At 44.7% G+C, this 27,803-nt stretch overlaps 1 protein-coding gene across 1 annotated transcript in view; it reads right to left on the bottom strand.

The window, feature by feature from the left end:
* KLHL3 (kelch like family member 3) overlaps nucleotides 1-27,803 on the bottom strand; it is a 109,555-nt gene that overhangs the window by 14,464 nt on the left and 67,288 nt on the right. The window contains exons 7-11 of the mRNA XM_027096729.1: nucleotides 21,218-21,334; nucleotides 17,383-17,532; nucleotides 4,612-4,729; nucleotides 4,002-4,199; nucleotides 2,405-2,506 (exon numbers count right to left, since the gene is read on the bottom strand). Coding sequence (XP_026952530.1) covers nucleotides 2,405-2,506; nucleotides 4,002-4,199; nucleotides 4,612-4,729; nucleotides 17,383-17,532; nucleotides 21,218-21,334 — 685 coding nt within the window. The remainder of the gene's footprint in view (nucleotides 1-2,404; nucleotides 2,507-4,001; nucleotides 4,200-4,611; nucleotides 4,730-17,382; nucleotides 17,533-21,217; nucleotides 21,335-27,803) is intronic.

Here is a 27,803-nt window from a genome sequence, read left to right as displayed (position 1 = left end):
GTGTGTGTGTGTGTGTGTGTGTGTGTGTGTGTGTGTGTGTGTGTGTGGTGTGGGTGTCCTACCTCACCTGGGGTCTCAGTCCTATGGGGACCCTGGAATTATAATAAGGATCTTAAACACTAGCTACAGACTAAATAAACACCACCAGATGCAAATCTACTTAACAGGTTTACTCAATCAAAAGATTTTTTTGGTCACTATGTGCTTTCTTAATGGAGAGATACCAAGAGTACAACCAAGTATGTGAAAAATCTACAATCATTTTAAGTTAGAAAGAGACTCTCAGGCTCAGAACTATGTTGTACCATCAGGACGTTTGCTGCATCAGATGTAAAATTATTCCTTCTTCTATCATTGAGCCTGGGTTTGTGTTCTGCCCCCACAGCCCTCTCAACCAGCCCTTCTAGAAGAAAAGGACACCTCCTCCTGACTCTGCCCTCGCCTAAGCCGGAGGGCAAAATCCTGACTCAGAGCTCCCCCAGGACCCAGGCTACTCTCGTGGTGTGTGCTGGCTCAGAGGTAACCACCTGCCCAGCCAGCTGTCCATCACTAGGGAGGAGACAGGCCTGGGGCGTGGAGGAGAAGAGAAGCTCCTGAGGGCAACCCCAGTCTCTGTAACACACGACCTCCGCTCTGCAGGGAGCTCCTGCCTAATCTCCCAGCCTCACTGTCCCTCTTCCTACGTAGAGATTCTTCAAGGCAGCCAGTAGCAGATGATCCTGATTTTCTTTCTTTTTTCCCCAGTGTTATTTAGGCTATGTAGCCATGGTAAGGAGACGATGAGAGGGAGGCGGGTTCTGTGCAGACAGCGTGGGGAGCTGTATCTTCAGGGCCACGGGGAAGGAGCCTCCACTTAAGACCCTCCCTGGACATTCTCACCAAAGCTGTCCATTGGACTCTGCTGCCCCAGGGTGACTCCCAGCCGAAAGAGCTTCAGATTCAGGTTGGACAAGATCAATAAATCCCCAGTCTGTCCTCCGGGTCAACAGGGCGTGCTACCACACAGCACTTCTGCCACACAGAACATGCTCGCAGAAGGCTCTGTCAAGGGGAGTATTTCAGATGAGTACCAGGAAGGTATCTCCCCTAACCCCCATCCACCATTCCAACTCTGCGTCAGCTGAAAAAATACCCACTCAGTGTTTCTCCTTTCAGGGATACGCTATTTTTAACCCCAACTCTATTGTTTGATATTCCTGGCTAAGGAAAAAGGGGGGAAATGGGAAGGTGGCTAGACAAAGCACTTGCATTTGGCAGACAAATCAACTTCTGTTCCAACGGGAGGATGAGATTGCAAGAAACAATTTTATCTCGGTAGGAGGACAAAAATCCTTGCACTCACTAAGATGACTCATTCAGTATGTTAGAACAATATACTTTTAAATTAAAATTTAAACTACATAATACTGGTATGGACCAAGAAATGCAGCGAGAGAAAAGAATCCTTATATTAATGTCTAACTCACCGCACATTACACTCTCCCCGAAGCATGTGTATGTGTTGTGTGTGCACGTGACATAGAAAATGCCTGTATACATGTGTGAATGCACAGATTTCCAGCTAAATTCCCACTTCAGGACAGGTTAATGAACCAGTGTTGTCCTGCAAAGTATAGCATTTTAGTCCAAATAATACTCTATGCTTTAATACGTTGAATTCATACATATTTCTAAAATGTCTCTCTATTAGCATTTGCTAATGGTCTGAGTTGGGAGTTAGAAGACCTGGGTTCAAGGAGTGGCTGTGCTATTTACTAGCACAGGGCACATTGATTACCCCTCTGGGACCAGTTTCCCTTTCTGGAGAACAGAGAAAATCTAAGTCCTGCCCATCTCCTTCAGGAGAGTTTTAGGAACAAAATGAGAAATTGGAGATGAAAACCGTTTAAAAACTACAGTGCACTGTCTAAACAGGCCCCAGACCTCACCATTCGTTCCTGTCTCACCGCACACACCTTTCCTGACTAGAGCAGGACCCACCAACCTGTCTTGTAGTGACTAATCAGAACCGGGGAAAGGTGCCCACCTCACTCGGGGCTCTGTTAATAATGCTTAACATGTGAACATGAGGACAAAATTAAACAAACGATTGACTCTCACCCCCTCCACATTATACTCCTGGGTTATATCTTGACTCTGGATTCTCCAACTCGTAATAGAGACAAGTGGCCAAAGCAACAGGCCAGCATCTCCCCTCTAGGCTCCTCCCACGCCCCCCAACCCAGCTCACCCACTTTCTAGCCTTGGGCCAGTAGCTTCACCTTTCTGAGTCTCAATTCTTCTCATCCGCTCATCAGGATACTAGTACCAGACTCAGCAGTAACGGGAGGAATAGAGTCAGGACACCAGGAGAAGGCCCAGGGGCCAGGGCAGGAACAGGCCACCACCCACTGCCGCTCCTTACCCTCTACGACACCCACACCCACACTGCTCCGCCGTGTGTTCATTGGGGCCACGAAGAACCACTCGTTGGTCTTGTAGCTATAGGCTTCCACTGACGCCAGGCCTGGGAGACAAGAGACTCATGAGGTTTCTATGGTGCCAAGCCTCACCCTGCTGTGCGAACAGTGAGGATGGGGGAACAGTGCAGACCTGGGGGCTGGAAACCTGGGTGTATGACTCAGCACTACCTCTGCCTCACTGTGCAGCCCGTGGCACCTCCCTAAACACGTCTGCACTGTGTCTGCCTGAGGGGACTACTAAGACCTGACCTAGAGGGTGGGCTGTGAGAGGCCCAGGGGTATAACGTAAACCATAAAACCGACAGAATGGAATAAATACCTGAGGTTGCCTCGCTGAACACCTATTCTATCCCTCTTTTCCCTTGTCTTCCTCTATTTTAGAGGCTGGAAGTCTGAAAACGTACCTTTCCAGAATCCCTTGGAGCTGTGGGTGACCAAGTCAATGCAATCTAAGCAGGATCTCTGAAACAGCCTTTGCTTTTCTGATAAGCCCCCACCCCCCTTCCTGCTTCTTGCTACCTGGAACACAAATGTGTTGGCTGGGTATAACAGCCATCTTGTGACCATGAGGATAAGTCCAAAAGACTCTTCAGGAACTTGGCCCCAGTATCCTTGAGCAACTGGACGAAGGTGGCAACTGCCAACCTCTGAATTTCTTGTTTCATGAACAAAGCAAAAGCTCTCATTTGTTTAAGCCACAGTTTAATCAGGTTTTCTACTGGCAGCCAAAAGCAATGCCTAAAAGAAACAATGCCCCACTATCCTTTGTTCTCTTTATTCCCGGTTCCCACTCACTAGAAGCAGCCTCTGGAGGGGCTACAGATCTTGGCATTAATGAAACAGGCAAAGAGAAGGCTGAAAAAGGTTACCAATTGGTGAAGACACAAATGAAATTTCAGGGAGGTAAAATATATTGTTTTTCCTGTCACTGGGGGCCAAAAGATGTCACTTTAGTTTAACAGAGTTGCTGTCAACAGAGACATCCACCTGGAGATAATCTCTCCAAGTCCATGTCTACTAGTAGTTTCTAATGCTTATTTTGGAGCTAGATGAAAGCCAGGAGCAAGGGGACGCTTCTGCAGTGGCACAACCTTGCACAGCTTTGGTGGGGCAGTAGAAAGGGCAATGGGCAAAGACTGTGTGACCTAAGCCACGTCTCTTCCCATAGCTGAACCTTAGCTCCCTCATCTGTTCAGAGGAGGGTTCAGACCACAGTTCTGAGACACCATCCAGCTGAGCTTGCTCTAAGCCTCATCTCCACAATAAATGGGTTAACAGACACTGGAAAGGAGAAAAGGGCCTCTTCGGAGGGTGGGGTCCTTCCTAGAGCCCTAGAAATGACAGCACGTGGGCAGTTACATATTCTGTGTGTAGGAAGGTGTGCCTCTGACACACAAGCTGGGAGAGGAGGAAGGATGGGTATGTTCTCGGGGCAGTAGCTACAGAGGGACCAGCGGTTGGCCCAAGAAATGGCTGACCAAACCAGGGTTGCATGGAAGGTGTGTCCTAGGCTGGATGGGGACTGAGTCCGGAACCTACCAGTACTGCCATCAAAGCCCCCGACGGCGTAGAGCAGGTCGTTGAGCACAGCTGCTCCCAGCGTGCTCCGGCGCTCCTGCATGCTGGCGATGGACGTCCACTGGTCCTTCACCCCGTCATACACGTCCACTGTCCGCACACGCAGTGAACCATTGAAGCCGCCCACAGCGTACACGTGGCCAGCCATGAACACCACACCTGAGGCACAGGAAACCAAGGCATCAAGGTCATCTCAGACGGCTGATGACTCACATTAATGAGTGACAATGGGGGAACGAGGCAGGCATGTAAATAATTCACCACAGAAGGTGATCTCCAACTTTAGATATTTGGGACTCACTGGATTTCTTCTCACATTTGCATTTCTAGTTTTGTTTGATTCAAGCAAGTACTTGGATTAGCCTGAAGTCCCTAAGCACATGAGAACTGACCCCAGAAGGTGCAGCTAGAAACTGTGCAGGTGGGGAAGGGAAAGGAAGGGAGTGTGGAATGCACAGATGCTTTTGGAAACAAGGAGCAGGACTGTGGCACCCAGTAGAGACCTGCGGTGGCAGCAGGGGTGGGGCGGAGTGGAAAGGCAGCCTGCACACCGGGAGGCAGTGCGGCTCACCTGCTCTGCATCTCCTGGAGGGGAGCTCAGCAATCTGATCCCACCGGTCCTCCTCAAAATCATAGCACTCCACACTGCGGATGGCCTTGGGTGCCTGGCCGCCAACCACGATCATGACCTCCAGAAAGACAAGTGGACATTAGCTGGGTCTCCCCAACATCCAGATTCATGGGTCATCAATCCCTGTTACGTCCACATGCTCACTGCCCAGGGTCCGTGGATGATCTGAGATGCCAGTTTACAGAGCTACGTACGTGAGGGTGCTGCCCCTAATCACCAACAGGTCTGAACATTCAAGAAAAGTCTAACGAGCATCTTCCCACAGAAACACAACCATAAAGTCTACGCTTCCCAAGTGCCCCTGCTCAGGGCTGTGTTGGGGGTATAGCCACTTGGGGCATCTTCTGCAATCTGAGTGTCCTTAAGCATTGGGGGCAAGGGGACTAAATTTTAAATCAAAATAAAATATTCCCATATATATATCAAAATATGCATATATTTTGGAATAGAGTACAGAATTTGGATGCATTTTAAGATAAAATTTATTCAAAAATATTTCTGAATGCATAGATTATAGGGAGCACTTATTCACTGCAGTATGGGAAAAAATTTGTAGAACACCGCTTTGTGGTGGTCACCACAAAAACGCATGTAACTGATGATGTTCTGAAAACACAGTGCTATAGTGTTATTTCCACAAGTAAGGTAGTAGCTACCACTGCCAGTCATCTTGTGAAGTATGTTGTCATTTGTTTGTCACCACAACTCTGCAAGGTAGATATTATCGTCCACATTGACAGGTCAGGAAAGTAAAGCTCAGAGAACATAGGTAAATTGCCCAAGGTCACACAGCTAAGCGCAGCAGAAGAGAGACTGAGAGCCAAGTGCACCTAACACAGGAGTGAGTGCAGCCCCACCTGTCTCCTGCTCCAGAGACAGGGTCTATGCCAGGACAGCTCACTACACCGTGTTTTTCAAACTGCAGGTCACATTTCATTGGTGGGTCACTAGATCAATTTAACGGGTTTCAACCAGCATACTTTTTAATAGAACAGCACAGAAAATATAGTACGGATGTTATTTCATGAAATATTTGTTCTGGTTATACACACATGTATGTATCTCCTAGAGAGCAATTTAAACATATTTCTTAGTGTAGGATGTAGTATTTTAAAAAACAATGAAAGCCACTGTTCTGCCTGCAGCAACAGAACTTCAGCAGTTCACTGTGGTATCCCCATTGCTGTGACTTTTGTCATGTGTTATTAATAAATAAAAATTAAAGCACCAAAGTTAACAATAGTTTACATATGTCAGTAAGTCTACAAATTCATGGCTGTCGCCACAACGACTTCACTCTCACTCACTCATTCCAAATTGCCTTCTTAAGTGGAGAGAAAGGGATAAAGTCACAGGCAGACAACCAACATAAGTCACAGGATCTTCTCATTATCTATGGCTTGTCTTATTTACCACAATGGTTCTCAAACTTCAGTGTGCATCAGAATCCCCTTGAGGGCTTGCTGAGACACAAATTGCTGGGCCCTACCCCACAGAGTTTCTGATTCAGTAGGTCTGAAGCGGGACTGAAAATATGCATTTCTAACAAGTTCCCAGTTGATGCTGATGCTGCATTTCCAAGAGTCATACTTTGACAACTCCTGTTTTAACCCACAAACATAGAGATTTCCTGATGATGTACCATCAACCATTTCTGCCGTTATAATTATCACAGTGATCCCTGCTTCCCTGCAAAGCATTTCTGGGGAGAAAAGTGATCATCAAAATCTGTGAGTGCAGCTGAACATTATCCACCATATAGGAAGACAGGTATAGGGCTGACAATCATTGCTCAAGATCAATTATTTACGACCCAAGATTCTAGATTCAGGCTCACCTACTGCCCATGTGGGTGGTCACTGGTCATCAGAGTTAGTCTATAGCGCTTCTGTGACCGAATGTAAGTGACCAATGTTCAAAAACTCAGAATTCCGTTCTGACCCCTGGAACATGCCAAAGGAACCCAGGACACATAGTCCAGACTTAGAGCTGTTGGTGCCTGCATAAATAAATGTTCTGCATTTGACTTTCCTCTGCTCAGAAGGTCCACTGCCCTGTGTCAAGAGCAGCCCTTTTCAGAGAGATGCAGAATTCTACATTCCTCCCCATCTGTAATTCTTTGCTTAGATAGGCATCCATGAACAGTTCAAGGGGGATGTTAATGAACACAGCCTCTTGGCAAACTTCAGACAATGCCCAACTTATTCCTCCAGGGCTGAATGACCCGCATTCAAAAACATACCTAGAACTTGTACTGTCTTTCTGGTTTTGAGTTGGTAAAGTTGAAATGAAGTCAAACCGTTACAAGGATTTTCTTTGAAATCTGATTTTGGGGCTAACTGGGAATAAAACTAGTTTTTAGTTTTCTTTCTGCAGTGACATCAAGTACCCAACACCCTCTCCTTGAAACACTCTTCCCCCATCTGATCCCCCCCAACAACTGCTTATCTTTCAGGTCTCAGTTTACACGTCACTTCCTCCAAGAGGACCTCTCTGACCTCCAAAGCTGAGTTACAGGTCCTTCTCTGAGAACACATATGCCCTGGGTTCTCCCACTAAAAGTGCCCCACGTTGTGCTGTAACTGTCCAGTAACCTTGTCTCCCTTCTAGACAGTGAGCCCTGCCAGCGCAGAAAAATGTACCTGCCTCAATCACCAAGATAACCCTAGGGCCCTAGGGTACCAGGTAAAAGTGATGACTCAAATATTTATTTGGAATAAAGAATAAATGAATAGTAAAGACCACATGCAAAGAGTTAAATGAAAAAATACATAGTTACAGGGCTTCCCTGGTGACACAGTGGTTAAAAATCTGCCTGCCAACGCAGGGGACTCGGGTTCAAGCCCTGGTCCAGGAAGCAACTAAGCCCGCGTGCCACAACCACTGAGCCTGCGCTCTAGAGCCCATGAGCCACAACTACTGAACCCACGTGCCACAACTACTGAAGCCCGCGTGCCTAGAGCCCGTGCTCCGCAACAAGAGAAGCCACTGCAATGAGAAGCCTGAACACCTCAACGAAGAGTGGCCCCCACTAGCTGCAACTAGAGAAAGCCCGCACGCAGCAACCAAGACCCAACACAGCCAAAAATAAATAAATTAAATAATTTTTTTAATTAAAAAAAAATACACAGTTAAATAAAAAAAAAAAAAAACACAAGCTAGAATGTCTCTTTCTTGGGTTAAAACATGTTAGATACCAGATTACAATTCTGGGGACAGAATTTGAGGAAAACAAACAAAAAGAGAAAGAGAGCTTTTCCCATCTTTTGACTCAACCACCAGAAGGCTGTTTATTCTTTGCATAAGCTATCAAGACCTCTTCTATAAACAAAAAAGGCGAAGCTTCAGGGCACTTAACCATGTCCCAGAAACCATCTTCCGCCAGGGTAGGGAGGTACATTCATACTGGAGAAAATCCAGCACTCATCTCTGAGAATTTTCATAGTAACACAGAAGCGATATTATAGAAATGCAAAAAATTTAATGTTAAAGTAAAACCTGCATAGAAAGACAAAAAAGATACAGAACAAGGTTTTCAAAATAAACTTGCCTTTGAGCTTATAAAACCACTGGTGAGAGACGACTTTTAAAATTCCAAACTTGTACAATAATCTGGGAAGAGCAATTATGAGGTTTCGTGGGGGTAGGACCATTGCTTTCTGAAAATGTAGAGGTAGCTCAAGGCAGAGGGAGGAGTAGGTATACTTTCTCCTTCTCTCGTAGACATGAGAAGTCCAATTTCTATGGCAGGTCTTACAAAAAGCCATCATACAAGGAGCACTACGGTCATCACTGTGTAATTGTACAGCATAAAAAGAATACATTTCCTATCTTGACTACTAACAGATGGTTGTTTCCATAGATACCTGATTTTAGCAACCAATTAGACAAAAACGAGTATTCCCCAAAGTCTACATGTATTACATCTCTGAAACTGTAAACCTCCAGATACTCAAGTCTCTTCTTATCAGGGCAAGAAGAGACTTGAACCATTCTTTCTTGCAAGCCCACATTTGACATTTCCAGAAAAACTCAGGCCCAAAGACCTCAATAGGCATATTTCTTTCTTCCCCTGACACCCCTAAGTCCCACTTTACTAAAGATGTGTAATGTCTTTAATAGAAATTACTGAGTCAAATCAGCTTATTAAATGATCACTATGTTTAACATTTATCCTTCAAGGTAACTCTGAGTAAGAACTACCGGTGGTCATATGGGAATCATAAAATACTAAAGAACTAGTTTCAGGCTAACAATTATGCTAGACCAAACATAACCTCATCACACTCAAGGACAGCAATGTACTTGGGAGCCCTGCAGGGCACCCAGGGTCCTGACCCCAGTCTCAGTCATCACTGTGTTAAAGGCTGCAGACCTCTTGGTGAGTGGAGAGTTCTGGGTGACACAACACTGGTGAGCCAGACTCAACTGTGTGGGACATGGCTACTGGACCACTCCCAAGGAAAACACTCTCATTTTAGAAAGTCAAATGGCCATTTACTTTAGGGACATTAGTGAGACCACGTAAAGACTACCTGAGTCCTTGGGAAGGAAATTTCACTCCCAGCATAACAAGATGTTTTTTAAAAAAACATTTAACACTGTTTCTTTCACTTGGATGAGTCTGAACTCCACCAGCGTGACTGTGTCAGTGCAGGCATGTTGGTCCCTCCTCACAACATGACAACTGCTCTGTGTCTGAGAGCCATCAGGTAGCAGAGACTAGCCAGGGGGAGGGCAGGAAGTGAACAGCGCAGAGCTTTCCAGCCCATTTGTGCATCAGGACCCTAACCCTAAGTCATTAGACTCGGCACTCAGGGGAGTGGAATGACCCAGGCTCTGCACACCTTGTTCATCAGGCAAGAGTAGAGTGTGTGTCCAAACTCTCTTCCATGACCGGTGAACTGGGCAGAAGGCAGGCCCAGCCAGTCGGTCCCTCGGGCCAGGGCAGGAAGCAAGAGTCTCTCTTACCCTGGTGCGTGGGGCCGCAGGGCTAACACCAAAAATTCATCCGAAGGAGCATGTCGAGGTCGAGGCAGAAGACTTGTCCCAGCAGGTTCTGAGCAACAGGTGCTCCAGGCAAGGACTGACAGCCAAGGTGCACGGACCACGAGAGGTGAAGAAGCAGCAGCGCGGGAGCAAGACCCACGGAGGAGAGCAGGAGTGGGAAACGGACTTTGGAGTCAGACACACCTGCGCTCAAATACCAGCCCCGTCACTAACTAGCTGTGTGAACCTGGGCAGGCACTTAACCTTGCCAAGCTCGCTTCCATCACCTAAAATATCAGGATAATAGGATGTTTCTCCCATGGGTGTCAGGAGGCTTAAATGATATAAAGCATTTAGCACAGCGTTCGGTAAACAGCACACACTAAATGTTAACTTCTATTATTAGATCAACACCAGCATCATTACTACCATTTAAAGCAGCTGCTAAAACAGATTCCCAACAAATGGTAGAAAAGGACGCTTATGATCTGTGAACGGGAAAGTGAGCGCCAGTAATTCCAGGGATAATGACGGGGGGTTTTCAGGACCCCAGGGTGTTTCCCAGGGTCTTGCCTGGGTCCATTTAAAGGACCGAGATGCGGGAGGAGCAGTGTCCATCCGTGGGCCTGGCCCAGGTGAGAAGTCATCCTACCCACCCTGCCAACAGCCTTGTTTCCAACACTGTCTTCTGAAGGCAGGACAGACCAACTCAGGAGGAAGCCACCCACTTCCAGCCCAAATGGCTTAATGGCTTTTTGGTGTCATTTTAAAGAGTTGAATAAAGATGTCAACTGCACTGAAATGACAGTGAAAAGTGCCAGATTCAGTACATCTCCAAAGGGTTTATTTGCATCTTCCCGGAACCTCATTTCTCTGCTGCCATCTGCAGCACAAGGTAATGCAGGAGTATCGTGAGTGGCTGGGAGTCAGCCCCTGGTTGTCCATGGCAACCCAGCCTCAGGGAAAGTGCTGGGTGGTGAACGTGTGGGAGCCCAGATGATGCTATTAGCTGTTCTGGCTTGAATATGTCAGTATGATCAATGCATATATGGCACAAGAAAAAAACACCCTTCTTAGCCTCTGCAGCTATCTCAAGGCAGAATCTTGTTTCTTTCAGGGAGGAGGTTTGGCTGGCAAACAGGTTCTCTGCTGAGAATTGCTGAGAACAATGTGCAAATCTCTCTCCACCCCTTTGTTTCTCAAAGCCAGCTCTGTCAGAAAGCCAACTTGGACTGAATTCATGAAAGCACAAGCCAGCTGGCCCTTGGAATTCCTGTGGCCACTCCTCCAAGTAGCCCCATTGTCTCTCAACGTCTCTTCTTCCTCCTTTTATTTGGCCACTTGTATATTTCTACCTTACTTTCTCAGAGGGACTTCTTAAAAGTCCTCAGAGGGTAGGAATCAGGTTTCTTTCTACCCAGTACTCAGCTAAAATGCTTTTGTGAAATGTAGAGGCAAGGTCTGAAGTCAGTCACCCTGGACTTAAATCTCAGCTTAGCTATTTACTAGCTGTGCTTCCAGATACATGGCAAATTCTTTGATATTCCTCCACTCAAGACATGGAACTTAATCACCACCCCCTCCCTTGAGTGTGGGGTAGACTTGCTGACTCGCACCCAGGAAATAAAATACAGCAGATGTGATGGGACATCACTTTGAGAGAAGGTTATTTAAAGACTACAGCTTCTGTCATGGGCGTGCTCTCTCATTCTTTTGCTGTAGAATCACTCACTCTGGGGAAGCCAGCTGCCATGTCATGAGGACACCCGAGCAGCTTATGGAGAGGCCTGTGGGGTGGGGAACTGATACCTACAAGCAACCACAAGCGTAAGCTTAGAATCAGATCCTCCCCAAACAAGCCTGGGGGTGACTGCAGTCCCAACCAGCAGCTCAACTACAACCCCACCAGAGGCCCTGGGCCAGGATGACCCAGCTAAGCCTTTCCAGGATCCCTGCCCACAGAAACTAAGATAACAAACGTTTGCTGTGTCAAGCCACCAAGGTTAGGGTAATCTGGAATGCAGAAACTAATACACGGCGAGTAGGTGACATAACCCGAGATCCAACTTCCCCATGTGTAAAAGGGGGATAACGACAATTTTGAAAATCTTATTAGATAATAAATGTAAATCACTCAGCTCAGCGCTTGGCACGTGCTCAGCAATTAGACCTGCTACTATCATCTTTGTGGGGTTAGTATCATGTGATGGTCAAAAGCAAAGACTTTGAGTTGGCCAGACCTATAAAGAACTCTTACAACTCAATAAGTAGAAAATAATTTTTTAAATGGGGAAAGATTTGAACAAAGACTTCACCAAAGAAGACAAACAAATGGCAAATAAGCACATGAAAAGATGCTCAACATCATTAATCATTAGAGAAATGCACATTAAAACCACAGTGAGATACGACCACATACCTACTAGAATGGCCAGATTTTTTTTTAAATAGATAATACAAGGAGTGGTGAGACAGTTGAGTAACAAGAACTCTCATACGTTGCTGATGGGAAAGCACAATGGCACAGTCATCTTGAAAGACAGTTTAGCAATTTCTTAAAAAGTTAAACTTACAGTTACCATTCAGCCCAACAATCCTACTCCCAAGAGAATTTAAAGTATTTACCCAAGAGAAATTAAAATACTTGTCCACACAAAAATCTGTGAGTGAATGTTCAAAGCAGCTTTATTTGTAATAGCCAAAAACTGAACACCCAAATGTCCATCAGCCAGTAAATGGATAAACAAATTACAGTCCATCCATACAATGGAATATTCCTTAGCAATATAAAGGAATTAACTCTTAATACATGCAACAACATGGATGAATCTCAAAAACATGATGCAAAGAGAAATAAGGCAAGATCAAAAGGCTACATATGGCATAATTACAATACATTTATGACATTCTAGAAAAGAGAAGACTGTAAGGACAGAAATCAGATCAGTAGCTGTCAGGAGCTGGGGGTGGGAGAAGGCGCTTGACTACAAAGCAGCACAAGGGAAATTTTTGGAGTGATTAAAATATTCTATATTTTGATGAGGATGGTGGATATATGACGGCATGCATTTGTCAAAATTCATCAAACTGCATCCCTTTTTAAAAAGAGCAAATTTTACTGTGAATAAATTATTGTACCTCAATAAATAGGAATTTTAAAAAATACGGGATGTTGATAATGAGGAAAGCTACGCATGTGTGGGGGCAGAAGGTATATGGGGAATCTCTGTACCTTCCCCTCAATTTTTAAAAAAATAGTTATTGGGGCTTCCCTGGTGGCGCAGTGGTTGAGAGTCCACCTGCCGAGGCGGGGGACACGGGTTCGTGCCCCGGTCCGGGAAGATCCCACATGCCGCGGAGCGGCTGGGCCCGTGAGCCATGGCCGCTGAGCCTGCGCGTCCGGAGCCTGTGCTCCGCAACGGGAGAGGCCACAGCAGTGAGAGGCCCGCGTGCCGCAAAAAAAAAAAAAAATGTATTTGGCTGCGCCACATCTTAGCTGCAGCCCACAGGATCTTTGTTGCTGCATGCAGGATCTTCATTGTGGCACAGGAGATCTTTAGTTGCAGCATGCAGGATCTTAGTCCCTGACCAGGGATTGAACCCAGGCCCCCTGCACTGGGAGCGTAGAGTCTTAACCACTGGACCACCAGGGAAGTCCCCCCCTCAATTTTGCTATGAATCTAAAACTGCTCTAAAAATATAAAGTACTAACTTAAAAAAAAAGAAGTAAATGTATTAGAAATGCATCGCAATGAGATGAATGAGATATGATAGAGCTTTAATTAAAGAATATTTTGATGTGAAAGAAAAAAAAGAAAGATGAAGAGAAGGAAGGGAGGGAGGGAGGGAGGGAGGGAGGGAGGAAGGAAAAACAGGGAGAGGGAAGCGAAAAGAAAGAAAAGAGAAAAGAAAAGGAAGAGAAAGAAAAGAATCTTTTTTTATCTGCCACCAAAACGTGAAAACCTGTCCCTGAAGGCAGTTTGGTACAAGACTTCAGAGTGGAACAGACCTTGTTCAAACCCCAGCTCTGCACTTACTAGCTGCATTACTGGGCAAGTTACTTAACCTCTCTGATTAAACTCTGTAAAGTAGGGATATGACTAGCACTGACCTATTATTATCATGATTTAATGAGATAAGGCACAGTCCATAATCCTCAAAGTGACAGCTCCCCTCAGCACACCCCACTCCTCAAACCCACAGTGGAGATCTTGTTAATTCAAGTGCCCACACAATGGTGACAGGAGTAGAGGCTGAGAAGCAGCATGGACAATATAACCTTAAATCATTTAAGGATTAAAGCTGGGGGAACAATGAGGCAAAGAGCAGCAAGGCCTTTTTTAAAATTCCTTCAACAGATTCAAAGGAAGTCATGGTGCCAGTCGCCTGCAGAAGGCCATGTGCTCAGAAACCTAAACATTTTCATTTGGAAAATAAATGGTTCCTAAGGAGTAGAGGCGACAGGGGGACAACTTTGGCCTCCTGAAACAGGGGGTGGACTCTTCTCAATTATAGAATCAATATCTGGGAAGGGACACAAGGTATGTTGCAGAGGTGGGGAGCGGGGGGTGGGGGGAGGGTTGTCTCAAGCATGCTTAGTCCAGGCTCAGATACAAACTTGGCTTTGATTTTCAAAACTGTCTTTTCATGGGTGTGTGCTGTAAAAGCCAGACATGGAGCCTAGAAAAGGAGAGGCCACTGGGTAGGGTCACCACACAAAGCAAATGGGCCAGCTCTGCACCATTTCCTTAGCTCCAGAATACACTCCCCAGGAAAAGACGTCATTAACCTGATATTAGATAGGATGAGAACCTCAGTTTTCAAAGAGAAAAGTCACAGACAAGCAATAAGGCCAGCTGAAAACCCGGGATATAAAAAAACCGCCTGCACACAAAACAACAGTGCACCTTAGAATCAATATTCTCCAGACACAAAGCTGGTAGAAATTTAGATCATAATGAGGGTGATATTCAAGTCCATGGGAGAGAGAGATTATTTAATAAGATAACTTTGAGGCAACAGCCTCATGATCTGCAATACAAATAAACCTGAATTCCTACCCTCACTCTTTACACCAAAACAAATTCTAAGTGCATCAAAGATTCAAACATAAAACAGAAATCATAAAAGTACTTGAAGAAAACACAGAGTATTTTTTTTTTAAATCTCAGAGCAGGGAAAACATTTCTAAGCAAAACCTAAGCTATAAAGCAGAAGATAGATTAATTTGACTACTTATTATTTTTCAGGATTCAAAATGTTACAAACAAGTTTAGAGACAAACTACAAACTAAGAAAAAAATATGTAAAACACATACAAGGGCCTAAACTCTTTAAAAAGAGCATGTAAAAACCATTAATTAAAGAAATACAGTCTAACAGAAAAATGGGCAAAGGACATGAACAGGGAATTTCCACACCTCCCAAATATACAAATGCCAATAATCCTTTGAAACCAAGATTAATCTTACTCACAATTAAAGAAATGCAAACCAAAACAAGATGCCATCTTTTAAAGGATATTTGACACATATATGTTTAGATATTTTAAAAAATGGAAATTATTGCAAGGCCCATCAATAGATGACAGTTACATAAATAATAGCACATAAATATAATTAAATGCCATGCACCTATTACAATTTAAATGCTGTTTTTACCCATAGTGATAACATTGAATGCAGTCTGTAGCATCTGGTTGAGTAGGAGAAAAAGATTTCAATCTGTGTAGCAAGAGTCCATTTATCTAAAAGTGTACAGTTTGACCTATTTGTGAATAAGTGCACAGAGATAAGTCTGGAAGAAAATTCATCAAAATGATAGCAGTGACTGTCCCTGGGTGGAAGGATTTCAGGTGATTTTTACTTTATTTTGAAATCCTTTTAATAATCTACAATGAGCATACATTTCTATAATCAAAGAAAGCTAAGTTATTTTCATTTTGAAAAAGATGAAGAAGTTTGATGCAATGTTCCAACAAAACAAAACGCATCAACATGCAATAAGGCAAATGGTCCTAAGGCTGAGACCCATGCCCTGTGGCTGCCCCTCCTAGCTGGCACTGTGCAACAGGAGGCAGACAGGTAGGTAAAAATCAGGTTTACAAAGGTGGAGCAGGTACAGGATGGTAAGGGTTCAAGAACAGGTTTGGAGCGGGAGAAAGACTCAATTCAAAACCTGATTCCAGGGGGTTTCCCTGGTAGCACAGCAGGTAAGAATCCGCCTGCCAATGTAGGGGACAGGGGTTCGAGCCCTGGTCTGGGAAGATCCCACATGCCGCGGAGCAACTAAGCCCATGCGCCACAACTACTGAGCCCACGTGCCACAACTACTGAAGCACGTGCACCTAGAGCCCGTGCTCTGCAACCAGAGAAGCCACCGCAATGAGAAGCTCACGCACCACAACAGAGTAGCCCCCGCTCACCGCAACTAGAGAAAGCCCACGCGCAGCAATGAAGACACAATGCAGCCAAAAATAAATAAATAAATTTATTAAAACAAAACCAAAAGAACCCTGGTTCTACCACATTAGCTGTGTTTACTTTGGGCAAGTCAGTTAATCTCTCTGATCCTCAGTTTCCTCCTTCCTGAACTAGGATAACTGCCTCTACTTTCTATACGATATCTTCAGCTCACTGCTTGGCACACAGTAAGTACTCAATAAATGTCAGCTGCTTATATTATTATCTGGGACATTTGTAACCTTTGTTCACATTGCAACCACTATGTTCTCCATGATCTGGGGTCACAGAGCAGAGTGGAGAGAAGCAAACCTCGGAAAATCCAAATATCTGGTCTTGGACAACATGCTTCTCTAGCCCCGTGAAACCCTTCCTGGAAGCAGCAGGCGGGGAGTAAGGCAGCCAACCGCAAAGAGGAAGAGAAGGACAAGGCAAGGAATCCCTGGGTGCTGCCTAATTGTAGTGGATGAGCCAACACGACTCATTCCTCTCCTCTACCCTTCCTCCTGGGTTGGCTGGGACCTCCCGCTAGACTTCATGTTAGGATCCTAGAAAGACGACTCGAATGCCAAGGTAGAAAGGCCTTGAGAGACCATCTAGTGCAGCATCCTTCATTCTACATGTGAGGAACCTGAGGACCACGGAGGGGAGGGGACTTGCAGGGAACCAGAGAGCCAGTACCCAGCACAGACCTTCCATCATGGTGTCCCCTCCTACGTTCATCCTTCCCTCCCCCTGCCTGCCCCCTCACATGCTCTCATTTCCCCCATCTTTCCCCCACTTCCTTACCTGTAGGACTCCTTAAGGGCCCCTTTCTCCTCTGGCAGCCCTAATTGTCCTTTATGGCTCTGTGATGAGGGGAGAAACCAGACTAGGACTGTTCTGACTCAAAGAATGGCCTAGAAAGAGGACTGCTGTGGCCATCACTACGTCAAGACCCACCCAGCTACTCCTCTGCTTCCAAAAGAAACAGAGCCCAAACCATGGTGTAAAACAGGAAGGGAAGAAGAAAGAGACCTGAGTTATTCACAATCCTTCCTGGTGACAGTGAAGGTTACCTTGAAACCCTTAGGAAAGGAAGACCCCGGAAGAGAGAGGTACCAGCAGATTCACGAGGAACCAGCAGACTCCATCTCCTAGGTGGCAAATACAACCGAGATGCAGGGCAGCCATGGGTGAGGAGAGACTTGGAGACAGGAGTACAAGGCCATTTTCCCAGATCACAGTTCCAACTCTTGGCAGTGACTGGGCTGGGGCTTACCTTGGGCAGGCTAACTGGAGTCCTGGGCTTCGTCCTTGGATTTTTAATCAAGAGCCTCTGATCCAGAGGGAGAAGATGATATTTCATGGCCTCGATGAGGAAGTCCTTACAGGTGTTGTTATTCTTTATCAAAGCTTCTTCTTCAACTGTCTAGAGGTAATAACCCATAGGTGATCCTGGTGCAGAACTCGGCCCCATTTCCCAAGCCATCTCCCTGGGCTGAGTCATTCCTGTACTCTCACACTCATTCGTTCCCATACCACACCATCTCAGACCCTAAGACAAAGGTCCACAGAGTTACAGCTTAGTGCCCACCTCCTGCATCTCAAGAGAACAATGGAGTAGGTGATTAAGCTCTGGCATCAAGCAGGCAGGGATACAAATCCCAGCTCTACCACTTAACTCCTCTGATCCTCAGTTTCCTCATCTGTAAGATGTAAGATGGGCATATTAAAGTCCCCCACAACCTCATAGGTTGTGTTTGTTTGTTTGTTTATAGGCTTAATGAGATTATGCAAAACAAAGACAACTGATTGTCCCTAAAGCTTCTTTCCACATGCCTTCTGGTGAGAATGTATTATAATGTTTAAGGCAAATGGCCAGATATTTGAGAGAAGGAGAGGGAGGGAAAGAGGAAAACGGTGGGATGCATCGGCCAACCTTTGGAGGCACTGGGTATAATAAGGTGATATTCAAGAAGAAGAATTCATATTCATTATCTTAGAGTGCAAGCCTCAGGGAGAAGTGTCCAGTGAGGCACTCTCCAACAAAGCAGTGGTATCAGAGCAGAAAGAATGTCCTGCACAAAAGTCCCACCAACTGACCTCCACTTGGACTGCATCTAAGCTGGGGCTGTGCCTTCTTCATGCCTTATTCTAGAGCCAAGGACTTAAGCAGGTGCTCAGCAAGTGTGGGCCTAAATATTTCATAAGCAAAGCTAAGGATGAACCATGCTGGTACTCTGACTCTCAAATCTCCACCCTTGGGCACAGGTCAGATTGCTACGTGGCATAACTGTAAGGGGTAGTGTGGTCTTCAGAGGCTACTTCATGTCTTCTTTGCTGGAGTGTTTGGGAGCTGTTGGCAAGGTCAATTCCATTCAGCAGCTAACGGTGATTGAATGTCTCCTGGCTGGGCAGCTCAGTGCTGGACCCCGGGGAGAAAATGATGCACAAGACAAGGGTTCTGACCCAGAGGCCCTCAGGTCCAGTCAGAGAATGAGAAGGGCCTCCCCACCTCAATTATCTCAGTCCTCGAGCTGTCATGCACAGGCCTGGCTGAGCCGCTCCTGGGTCACCCACCTGTAACTAGGAATGGGAATGCGGCCAGGGCCATCACCTGCTGGGTAGTGTTGGAGATGGCAGGAAAAGAAGGATCAGTGAGGGCGCCTCTGTTATCTCTGGACACCTCCTTCCCCACAGACTATCCCCAGGGACACTCCGTTTTCTTGGAAGGTTTTTTTCCCTCCTACTGAGGGATTGAGGCAGGTAGGGACAAATCATAAACGTTTGGGGTCAGTTAAAAATGAAAAAGGGTGGGAGAGGATCTCTTTAAAAGCTCGGGAAGAAGGAAAAATGCATGAGTAGCTACTTCTCCCAAAGAACTCATTCGGCTTGAATGAAAAGCTCCCTGAGAGAGTTAGTACTTCATGGGTACAGAGTTTCAATTTGGGATGATGAAAAAGTTTTAGAAATGGGTATGGTTGTACAGCACAGTGAATGCAATTAATGCCACTGAACTGTACACTTAAAATGGTTACCATGATGAAGTTTATATTGTACATATTTTATCACAAGGACAAATTTTTAAATAAGATATGGCATGTTATACACTTGGCACAATATTTGTAAATATTTAATAAAAGCCTAATAAAGGTTAGCTATTAAAAGAAAACAACAACAACAAAACAACTCCCCCAGAAGTCAGTGTTGGTACAGGTCTTCCCAGAGCTTTCCTTCCTCGCAGCCTCCTCCTCTACCATCAGCCATCCCCAGTGGTTAGACTAGTTTGACGTTTCAAGGTCAAATGAATGGTTTTTTGGAGGGAGGGGGTTGTTGTTGTTTTTTAACATCTTTATTGGAGAAAATGAGTGTTAATGAAACATCTCCTTCCAGAGGTGTTCTGAAAAAAAAAAAAAAAAGTCCCACACAACAGTTCTCATGCACATTGTCTCTGAGCTCCTCCTTCTCCAGATCTAAACCTGACCTTGCCCTAATAACCCAGGAACTATTTCCTAAAGTCTTCATTAAATTTCCATTGTGGGTACCTGACGGAGGTTGTGCGCAGGGGTATCTGAAGCCCCTTTAGCTTTCTTCGGAACCCAAGTCCACAAGCCGCCCTTCCTCCTTGTGAAAGTGAGACTGCGCTGGAGGCCAGGTGTCCGCCTTCACCAGTGGTCAGGCCCCACTCAGGATAGTGGGAGGTTTGGCTCTGACACGGGGAGCTCAGGTGGGTTCGGTGCCTCTGCTGAGGGGGCCTCTCCTACACGAAGGATGTGCGGCCACCAGGTGGCAGTGGTACCATCCAAAGTGTAAAACGCAGGACATGTATGAAGGCTTGAGAATATACGCCCCGGCCCCTGAGAAGAGGGCTGAGGTTCAGAGATTCAGAGACCATTCCACTGACTCCTGAGGCCTGTGATCAACAGCACCACAAGATGAAGACTATAAGTGCTGGTAAGGATACTCATTCCCGCTACTACCAACGGTAGCAGTGGTCGTGAAGACCATAGAGACATCACTGAACACAGGGTTGTAGGCTTTACATGGTTTATCTCATTCTATCCCCAAATGACCTTATAAGGGCAGGGGCTATTTTCACCAGATGAGAAGACAGAGGCTTAGCAAGGCTGAGGATTCGCCCAGTGTCTTACGGTCAAGAAGTGACGGAGCTCAGCTGCTGGGCTGCTGAACCTACTCTTACCCCGGCTTCACATCTGCCATTCCTCCCAGGGACTTCTTGAGGACGGCTGAGGGCTGGCCTACTGCCTTGGCACTTGTTATTTGTCTATTTAAGTTTTATCCTCTGCCTGCCTGGAAAACATCTAATGCCACTGACACTACAAAGTTAAGTCATGTAAAATATACAAACTGAAGAGAAAGTATTAAAGGTGGCGCCTGCTTAGGAAAGGTGGGTGGTCTAGAGCCAGACAGACTTGGATTTGAATCCTAACCCTGCCACTTACTAGCTGGTGACTCCAGATAAATCCCAACCTCCATAAGCCTCAAAGCCCACATTTGTAAAAAGGGGATTTTAACCTCTGCTCACAGGGTTGTTACAAGGATTCAATGAGAAAATGTGTGGCACCATGTTTTAGAGGAAGCAGTATGTATTCCAGGCACTTGCGAAGAGCTGGTTTTTACAGTCCTGAATTGGGCCCCAAGTTGCCTAACACGAAGGCAAGAAGGGAACATAGAAACATGATGGAAATGACCCTTCTTGCTTCAGTTCTGTACAACAAAAACAGCTAATAACTTCTGTTGAACATGTGTCATCCCCAGCTCCATGCTAACACCTGAACCGCATCCTTACAGCTCCTTTGGTCCTCACAACAACCCTGCTGGGCTCTAGTATAATTTCCCTTCTAGAGAAAAAGAAACTGAGGCTTAAAGCTAAGAAGTAGAAGAGGAGGAACTAAACCTTAGTGTCTCATTCTCAAACCTATGCTCTTAAACCTTACACTACCATGCCTCACACTGAACCCAGTGGGTTGGTGCCCTCACTCCACAGAAAGGACCCAGGAAACTCACCACTCCATACAACCGGGGTTGCCCACTGCTACTCCTAGGAGGCCTGGGTGAGCAGGGGAGCGCTTGGTTCTTCACATAGCACTCACCTGGACAAGGTAATCCCTCGGTAAGAGAGGGAGACGGACGTGTTCCATCAGCTTTGCCATGTGCTCTAAACGGGTTTCTTTCTCGTAATTGATCCATGAAATCACAGCTTCAAATACCTGTAAGGAAAATCAACATAGGTAACTTTTGCAAAGAGGCATTAACTTTAAACAGCTTTCAAACAACTTCCTCAACCTGAAAAAAGAAAGAAAAGTTACAAGTCATCCACAAAAGTGTTTAGGCTAATGTAAACACCTTTAAATTTAATACTTAAAATAAAACAAAAGCACAAAGTCTCTACTATCTGACGTCAGAGAGTGCTCTCTCTCTCACACACACACACACACACACACACACAGGTACGCTAAGAAAAACCTGCTACCCCAAACACAGAATCATCAATGTTCATCGCAAAACAAAAATCAATTCCAATAGTTACCTCAGGGTAGAAATACAGAGCAGTAACTGAACCAAATTTTACAAAGACTGTCTAAGAGGACCAGAAGCCCTGGGGGCAATATCAGCATCCCCATCACACACCCCCGTCTCTTCATCTATCTCCCATGTTCATTTAATGCAGAATAAAAACAATAAAGATATCCTCTGCAAAAGCTGGCTGTAATGGTGAATGTGACACTGAATGACAGAAAATGGCAAAAATTTCTCCTTGGGTCAAACCTCTCCTTTGAGGAGAGATTTCATTTCTATACAAATCAAAATGGGGCTTCGAAGCAAAAAGGGGAATCTATGGTTTGGATGTTTGCCTTACTCAAGGTTAAGTTCAAATTCAAACTCTGCACCACCATATACACAGAGACACATAAACTTCAGTGTTGGTAAGACAGCGAGGAAACCACCACTGTTAATGGAAACTTAACTAACGCGGCTTAAGAAGGGAAGGAAGAATTTGGCAATATCAATCAAAAATTCAAATGTGCATATCTTTGACCTAGAAATATCACTTCTAGAGCGCTAGTCAACAAAAACATTCACAAAAGTGGTGCAAGAATATGTGTTCCAAGATGTTTGCTGCAGCGTTTTTGTAACAGGATAAAAAAGGAAACAATCCAAAATCCACTAGCGGAGAAATTATTAAACTAGTATCGATACCATGGGATATTTTCAGCTCTTAAAAAACAATAATAACAATAACAAGTGGTAATAAGACAAAACACTTTCTTGCGCCAGAAAGCAAGAAAGTGCTCAAAGTTTAAGGGGGACACGACGAACAGACACAGAGCGAGCTAGATGGCGCTTTTTCATTGCCGACGTCTGGGACAATTTAAACATCAAAAAGAAGAATGAAGAAATCAGTTCTGCGCTGACTGGGAAGGGGCCAAAGGAAACTTCTTCTGGTAATGGATATGTTCTTTATCTTGATAGGGCAGGAGCTATGTAAGCATAGGCATTTGTCAAAATGAATCTAATTTTACACTTAACATCTATACATTTCACTGGGTGTAAATCGTACCTCAATTTAAAATACTTTTAGTTAAAAGAAAAAGATAGTAATGAATCATAACCCAAAAAATAAAAAAAGAGTCCATGAGTCCGTAAGGACACTTTAAAAAGTGTGGGAAGGGCTGCTCTTCCCAGAAAAATGTCTTCTAATAAGGTAAAAGGGATGACAGAATAAGAAAAACATTGTTTTGCAACCACCAATGTAATAACTGATTCAGCAAAGAAGTCCATAGATGCTGAAATCATTGGGTGAAAAGTTGTTGGGAAAAAAGATATTCACGGTTCTCAAAGTGTCACCTGACAGATTACTTATTCATTACATGGGGAGAGTGGGGGTGCTTCAAACGGGTATATCTGACAGATACCACCTTTAACAAGTGGTCAAAGTCAGCACCACTAATAAATAGGACAAATTTATATTATTGTGTTAGCCAAAAAGTGCCTTCGGTTTTTAAGTAAAAATAAAAGACACATTTTTCATTTTCACCAATAACTTTATTGAACAACATATTCACCGTTTTGTTCCACTACCTTCTGACATTTTTCAGGCAACTTCATAATTGCATCTTCCCAAAACTTTGTATCTTTTTGAGCAAAGAACTGTCCCAGGTGCCTTTCACAGTCTTCCAGGAAATTGAATTTTTTTCCATTAAGAGAATTTTGTAAAGACCTAAATAAATGGAAATCCGAAGACGCACTGTCTGGTGAATATGTCTGATGAATCAGAACTTCCCAGCCAAGCTGTAACAGTTTCTGCCTTGTCATCAAAGAAACATGTGGTCTTGCATTATCCTGATGGAAGATTATGCATTTTCTGTTGACTGATTCTGGAGGCTTTTCGTTGAATGCTGCTTTCAGTTGGTCTAATTGGGAGCATACTTGTGAGAATTAATTGTTTGGTTTTCCGGAAGGAGCTCATAATAGAGGACTCCCTTCCAATCCCACCATATACACAACATCACCTTCTTTGGATGATGACCGGCCTTTGGTGTGGTTGGTGGTGGTTCATTTCACTTGCCCCACGATCATTTCCATTCCACATTATTGTACAGTATCCACTTTTTATTGCCTATCACAATTTGCTTTAAAAACAGAACGTTTTCATTACATTGGAGTGGAGAATCACATGCAGAAATGTGGTCAAGAAGGTTTTTTTCGCTTAATTTATGTGGAACCCAAACATCAAAGCGATGAACACAACCAAGCTCAGGCAAATGATTTTCAACACTTGATTTGGGTATTTGAATAAGTCAGCTCTCTCCCACGTAATACAACGTTGATTGTTCTCAATTAATGTCTCAATTTGATCGCTATCAACTTCAACTGGTCTACCCAACCGTGGAGCATCACCCAGCGAGAAATCTCCAGCACAAAACTTCACAAACCACTTTTGACATGTTCGATCAGTCATAGCACCTTCTCCATACGCTGCACAAACCTTTTTTTTGCGTTTCAGTTGGTTTTTACCTTCCTTGAAATAAGAAAGCATAATATGCTGAAAATGTTGCTTTTCTCCTTCCATCTTCAATATTAAAATGGCTACACAAAAATTCACCAATTTTGATGTCTTCTTTTTTTTAATGCATGCAAATATGACAGCTGTCACAATACAATCTAACAAAATTGTTTCAAATGAAGTTAAAGACAACTAAGTGGGACTTCCCTGGTGGTCCAGTGGTAAAGAATCCACCTTCCAATGCAGGGAATGTGGGTTCGATCCCTGGTCAGGGAACTAAGATTCCACATGCTGCAGGGCAACTAAGCCTGCGTGTCACAACTACTGAGTTTGTGCGCCTCAACTGGAGAGCCTGCGTGCCACAAACTACAGAGCCCACATGCTCTGGAGCCCGAACGCTACAACTACAGAGCCCACGCACCTTGGAGCCCGTGTGCCACAACTAAAGAGAGAGAAAAAAACCCACATGCCACAACTAGAGAGAAGCCCACGCGCCGCAGCAAAGAGCCCACGTGCTGCAATGAAAGATCCCGCATGCCTCAACAAACATGCCATGTGCCACAACCAAGACCCGATGCAGCCAAAAATAAATTTTAAAAATAAATAAATAATAAATCTTAAGAAAAACAAAAAACTAAGTGCTACTAGAGCCATCTTATGGAAAAAACCGAACGAACCTTTTGGCCAACCCAATGCATTCCTGAATGTGATTTAATGAGAGGGAATCAGCATCCCCTAGGTAGTATTCTTTCTAAAATGTTTAACCTGAATCTTATAGTGAGGAAACAATCAGACAACTCCATGTGTGGGACACTCTACAACACAGGTGTCCTGGATTCTTTGAAACTGTTAGCATTATGAAAACCACTTAAAAAAAAAAAAAGGCAGGGAGATAGTTCTAGATTAAGGGGATTTAGAGACATGAGAACTAAACGGGAGGCATGATCCTTGTTTGAATCATGGATTAAAAAGAAACAACCATGAAAGACTTTTTCTGAGACTGTTAGGAAATTTGAATGCTGACTAGATATTTCTTTGGTATGATAATGGTTTATGGCTAGAAAAGGGAATTTCCTTGTTCTTAGGAGGTGCAAGCTAAAATACTTAGGGGTAAAGTGTCATGATGTCTGCAATTTACTGTCAAATGGTTCAGCAAAATAAAATATTAAATAGAGAGAGAGAGAAAGAGAAAGCAAGTGAAGCACAACGTTAACAAGTGGTGAATCTAGGTAAAGAGTATATGAATGTTCATTCTTTCCAACTTTAGTATAGGTTTGGAATTTTTCAAAATAAAAAGTGGAAGGGAGAAGAAAAGGACACAACCAAACTGGTGTAAATGATTTTCAGCGCTTGATTTGGATATTTTGAGCTATGTCAGCTATCTCCCGCGTGGTATAGCGTTGATTGTTCTCAATTAATTTCTCGATTTGATCTCAATCCTACAACAAAATTTACAATTTCAAAATTCAAAGTTGAAAGCTATATCTCCCGGGGTGGGTAAAAACCCTCCAATTTTTCTTACCCTAACTATATTTTTGTGTGTATTGATATGTTAATAATGCTTTGGCCCTATTTCCTAAACATATACTTAAGTCAGGCTAAGCATACTCAGATTGAACAAGATATCAGGAAGGAATCCGTCAGAAAGGGAAGGGAAGGGAAGAGAGATGAGTGGAATGGAACAGAAGGGAAGGAGCAGTATGTATGTATAGTTTGCTACTATTTCTATATAAAATAACCTATATGTGTACAAACAGACACACACACACACCATGGAAATTCTCCCTGTCTAGTTCATTTTTTTTAAATTATTAACTGTCACAGAGCTATGTGTCTCACCCTTATCACATTATTTTGTAAACAGTTGTGTGTTTCTTCAAGTAGCCCTTAAGATCCCTGAAACAGGGACCTTGTCTTACTTGCTGGCGCATAACACACACTCAAATATGTTTTAATGAATGAATGGACAAATGAGTTCAGAATAAGCACGTAAGCAGGCTGGAACAGACAGCAGGACTGGGGAAGCAGAGGTTGGTATCTTGGTAGGAGGGCAGAGCCAGGCCACAGACCAAAGGATGCTGGAGACTCCTTGCTTTTGCTGCGTTAGGAGGTGAGCAGCCATGGTTCTGTTCTGCCCTGCACTGTGGTTACCCACACTTCCTTCCACTTCCCTTTACTGGACTGTAACTCTTGCAGGGTGAGAAGTATACCAGCTCTGTCTCTGCACTTCCTGTCGCTGAGCACAATGCCAGGTGACTGGTTGAGAAAGCTTTCATGAAGAATGAACTGCAAGGCCTTGAGTAGGTAGGATTTACTGATCACGCCCTTCCCTGTCAACCAGCTTAGTCTTTGCTATAAAAGCTGCAAAGCAGGCTGAGTCTAATGACGTTGATATTTAACCTTATCTTTATTTTTGGCTTGACTTGTCTAACTGGTTCCACTCAGTTGCACTGTTTACCTACTCAGCTGTGAAAGCCACAGCACTCGGCAGCAACGGTGACCTTCTCAGCAGCTAGAGAAGGCCGCATATTTTTTTCATTTAGACGTCATGCTGGAAAATAAGCAAATAAACTTCCAACTAGCCTATGTGCCTAAAATCGCTCCTAACGGCCCCTGCCATCAAAGGACTGGCCAAGGCAAAGGGGCAACAGGTAGCAGCAGCAGCAGTTCATGTCCATGCTGTGTCAGGCCCTGAGCCACACTCCCCAGAGACACTGTAACCATGGACTCTCCTGACGGCCACTGAGTAGACACTCCTGCCCCTTATTGACTGACTCATCCAAGTCCAGAGGCAGAAAGCAGCAGGGCTGGGCCCACACAAGCCCATCTCCAGGGCTCAGGCTCTTACCCATTATTCTCAGCAGCTACCCAGCTGGCAAACCTCAGCCAACAGGCCACATGCACCTGTTTTTGTAAATAAAAGTTCCCTGGAACACAGCCACACTCACTCATGACAAATCATCTATGGCGGCTTTCACACTTCAACAGCAGAGCTGAACTGAGACTCTGTGGCCCACAAAAGCCTAAAATATTTACTGTCTGGCCCTTTAAAGGAAAACTGTGTCAACCCCTGGTCTGTAAAATCTAAGCAGAGACCCTGTGGCCTCAATCATGAGACAGGGTGATCTCTACTCAGATGAAAATACTTTTCATGGGCCCCACGATGAAATAATTGGCTGCCCACACGGCACGCTTAGGGTTTCACTTTTAGACAAAGAAATAGCATCATTTCCTCACCGCTTCATGTTCCAGAACCAATTTCTTGAGTGCTACGAGGTTGCTATGTGGAAAGGAGATGGAGGAAATTGGATTTCATCGTCCCGGGTCACACCTCCAACATAAGCACAAGCCTTGGCCAGAAAATACCAGATGAACCTGATCCTTCTACCCCACCCCCTAAGTCACTGAGACAGCCAAGCCAGATGTTCCCGCACACTGAGTAAAGGGGGGAGCCCACTGGCAAGGGGAAAGGTCCAACAGCTCACGGGATCCCAACCAGGGATTCAACCCGGGCCATGGCAGTGAAAGCCCAGAGTCCTAACCACTAGGCCACCAGGGAACTCCCAACAAGCTCTTGAACAGTAATGAGTAAGGGTCTCCCCATCGGGGTGGGGGTTCATTAATAAAGACCAGGGGCCTGGGTGGCAGATACAGTCACCTTCAAATCACAG

This window comes from Aethalodelphis obliquidens, unplaced genomic scaffold (genome assembly GCF_003676395.1).
Source record: "Aethalodelphis obliquidens isolate GAN/ISIS:26980383/991018 unplaced genomic scaffold, ASM367639v1 scaffold4, whole genome shotgun sequence".
In the NCBI taxonomy this organism is placed as follows: Eukaryota; Metazoa; Chordata; class Mammalia; order Artiodactyla; family Delphinidae; genus Aethalodelphis; species Aethalodelphis obliquidens.
The sequence above is the reverse complement of the archived record's forward strand: the minus strand, read 5'-3'. Positions and strand labels throughout refer to the sequence as shown.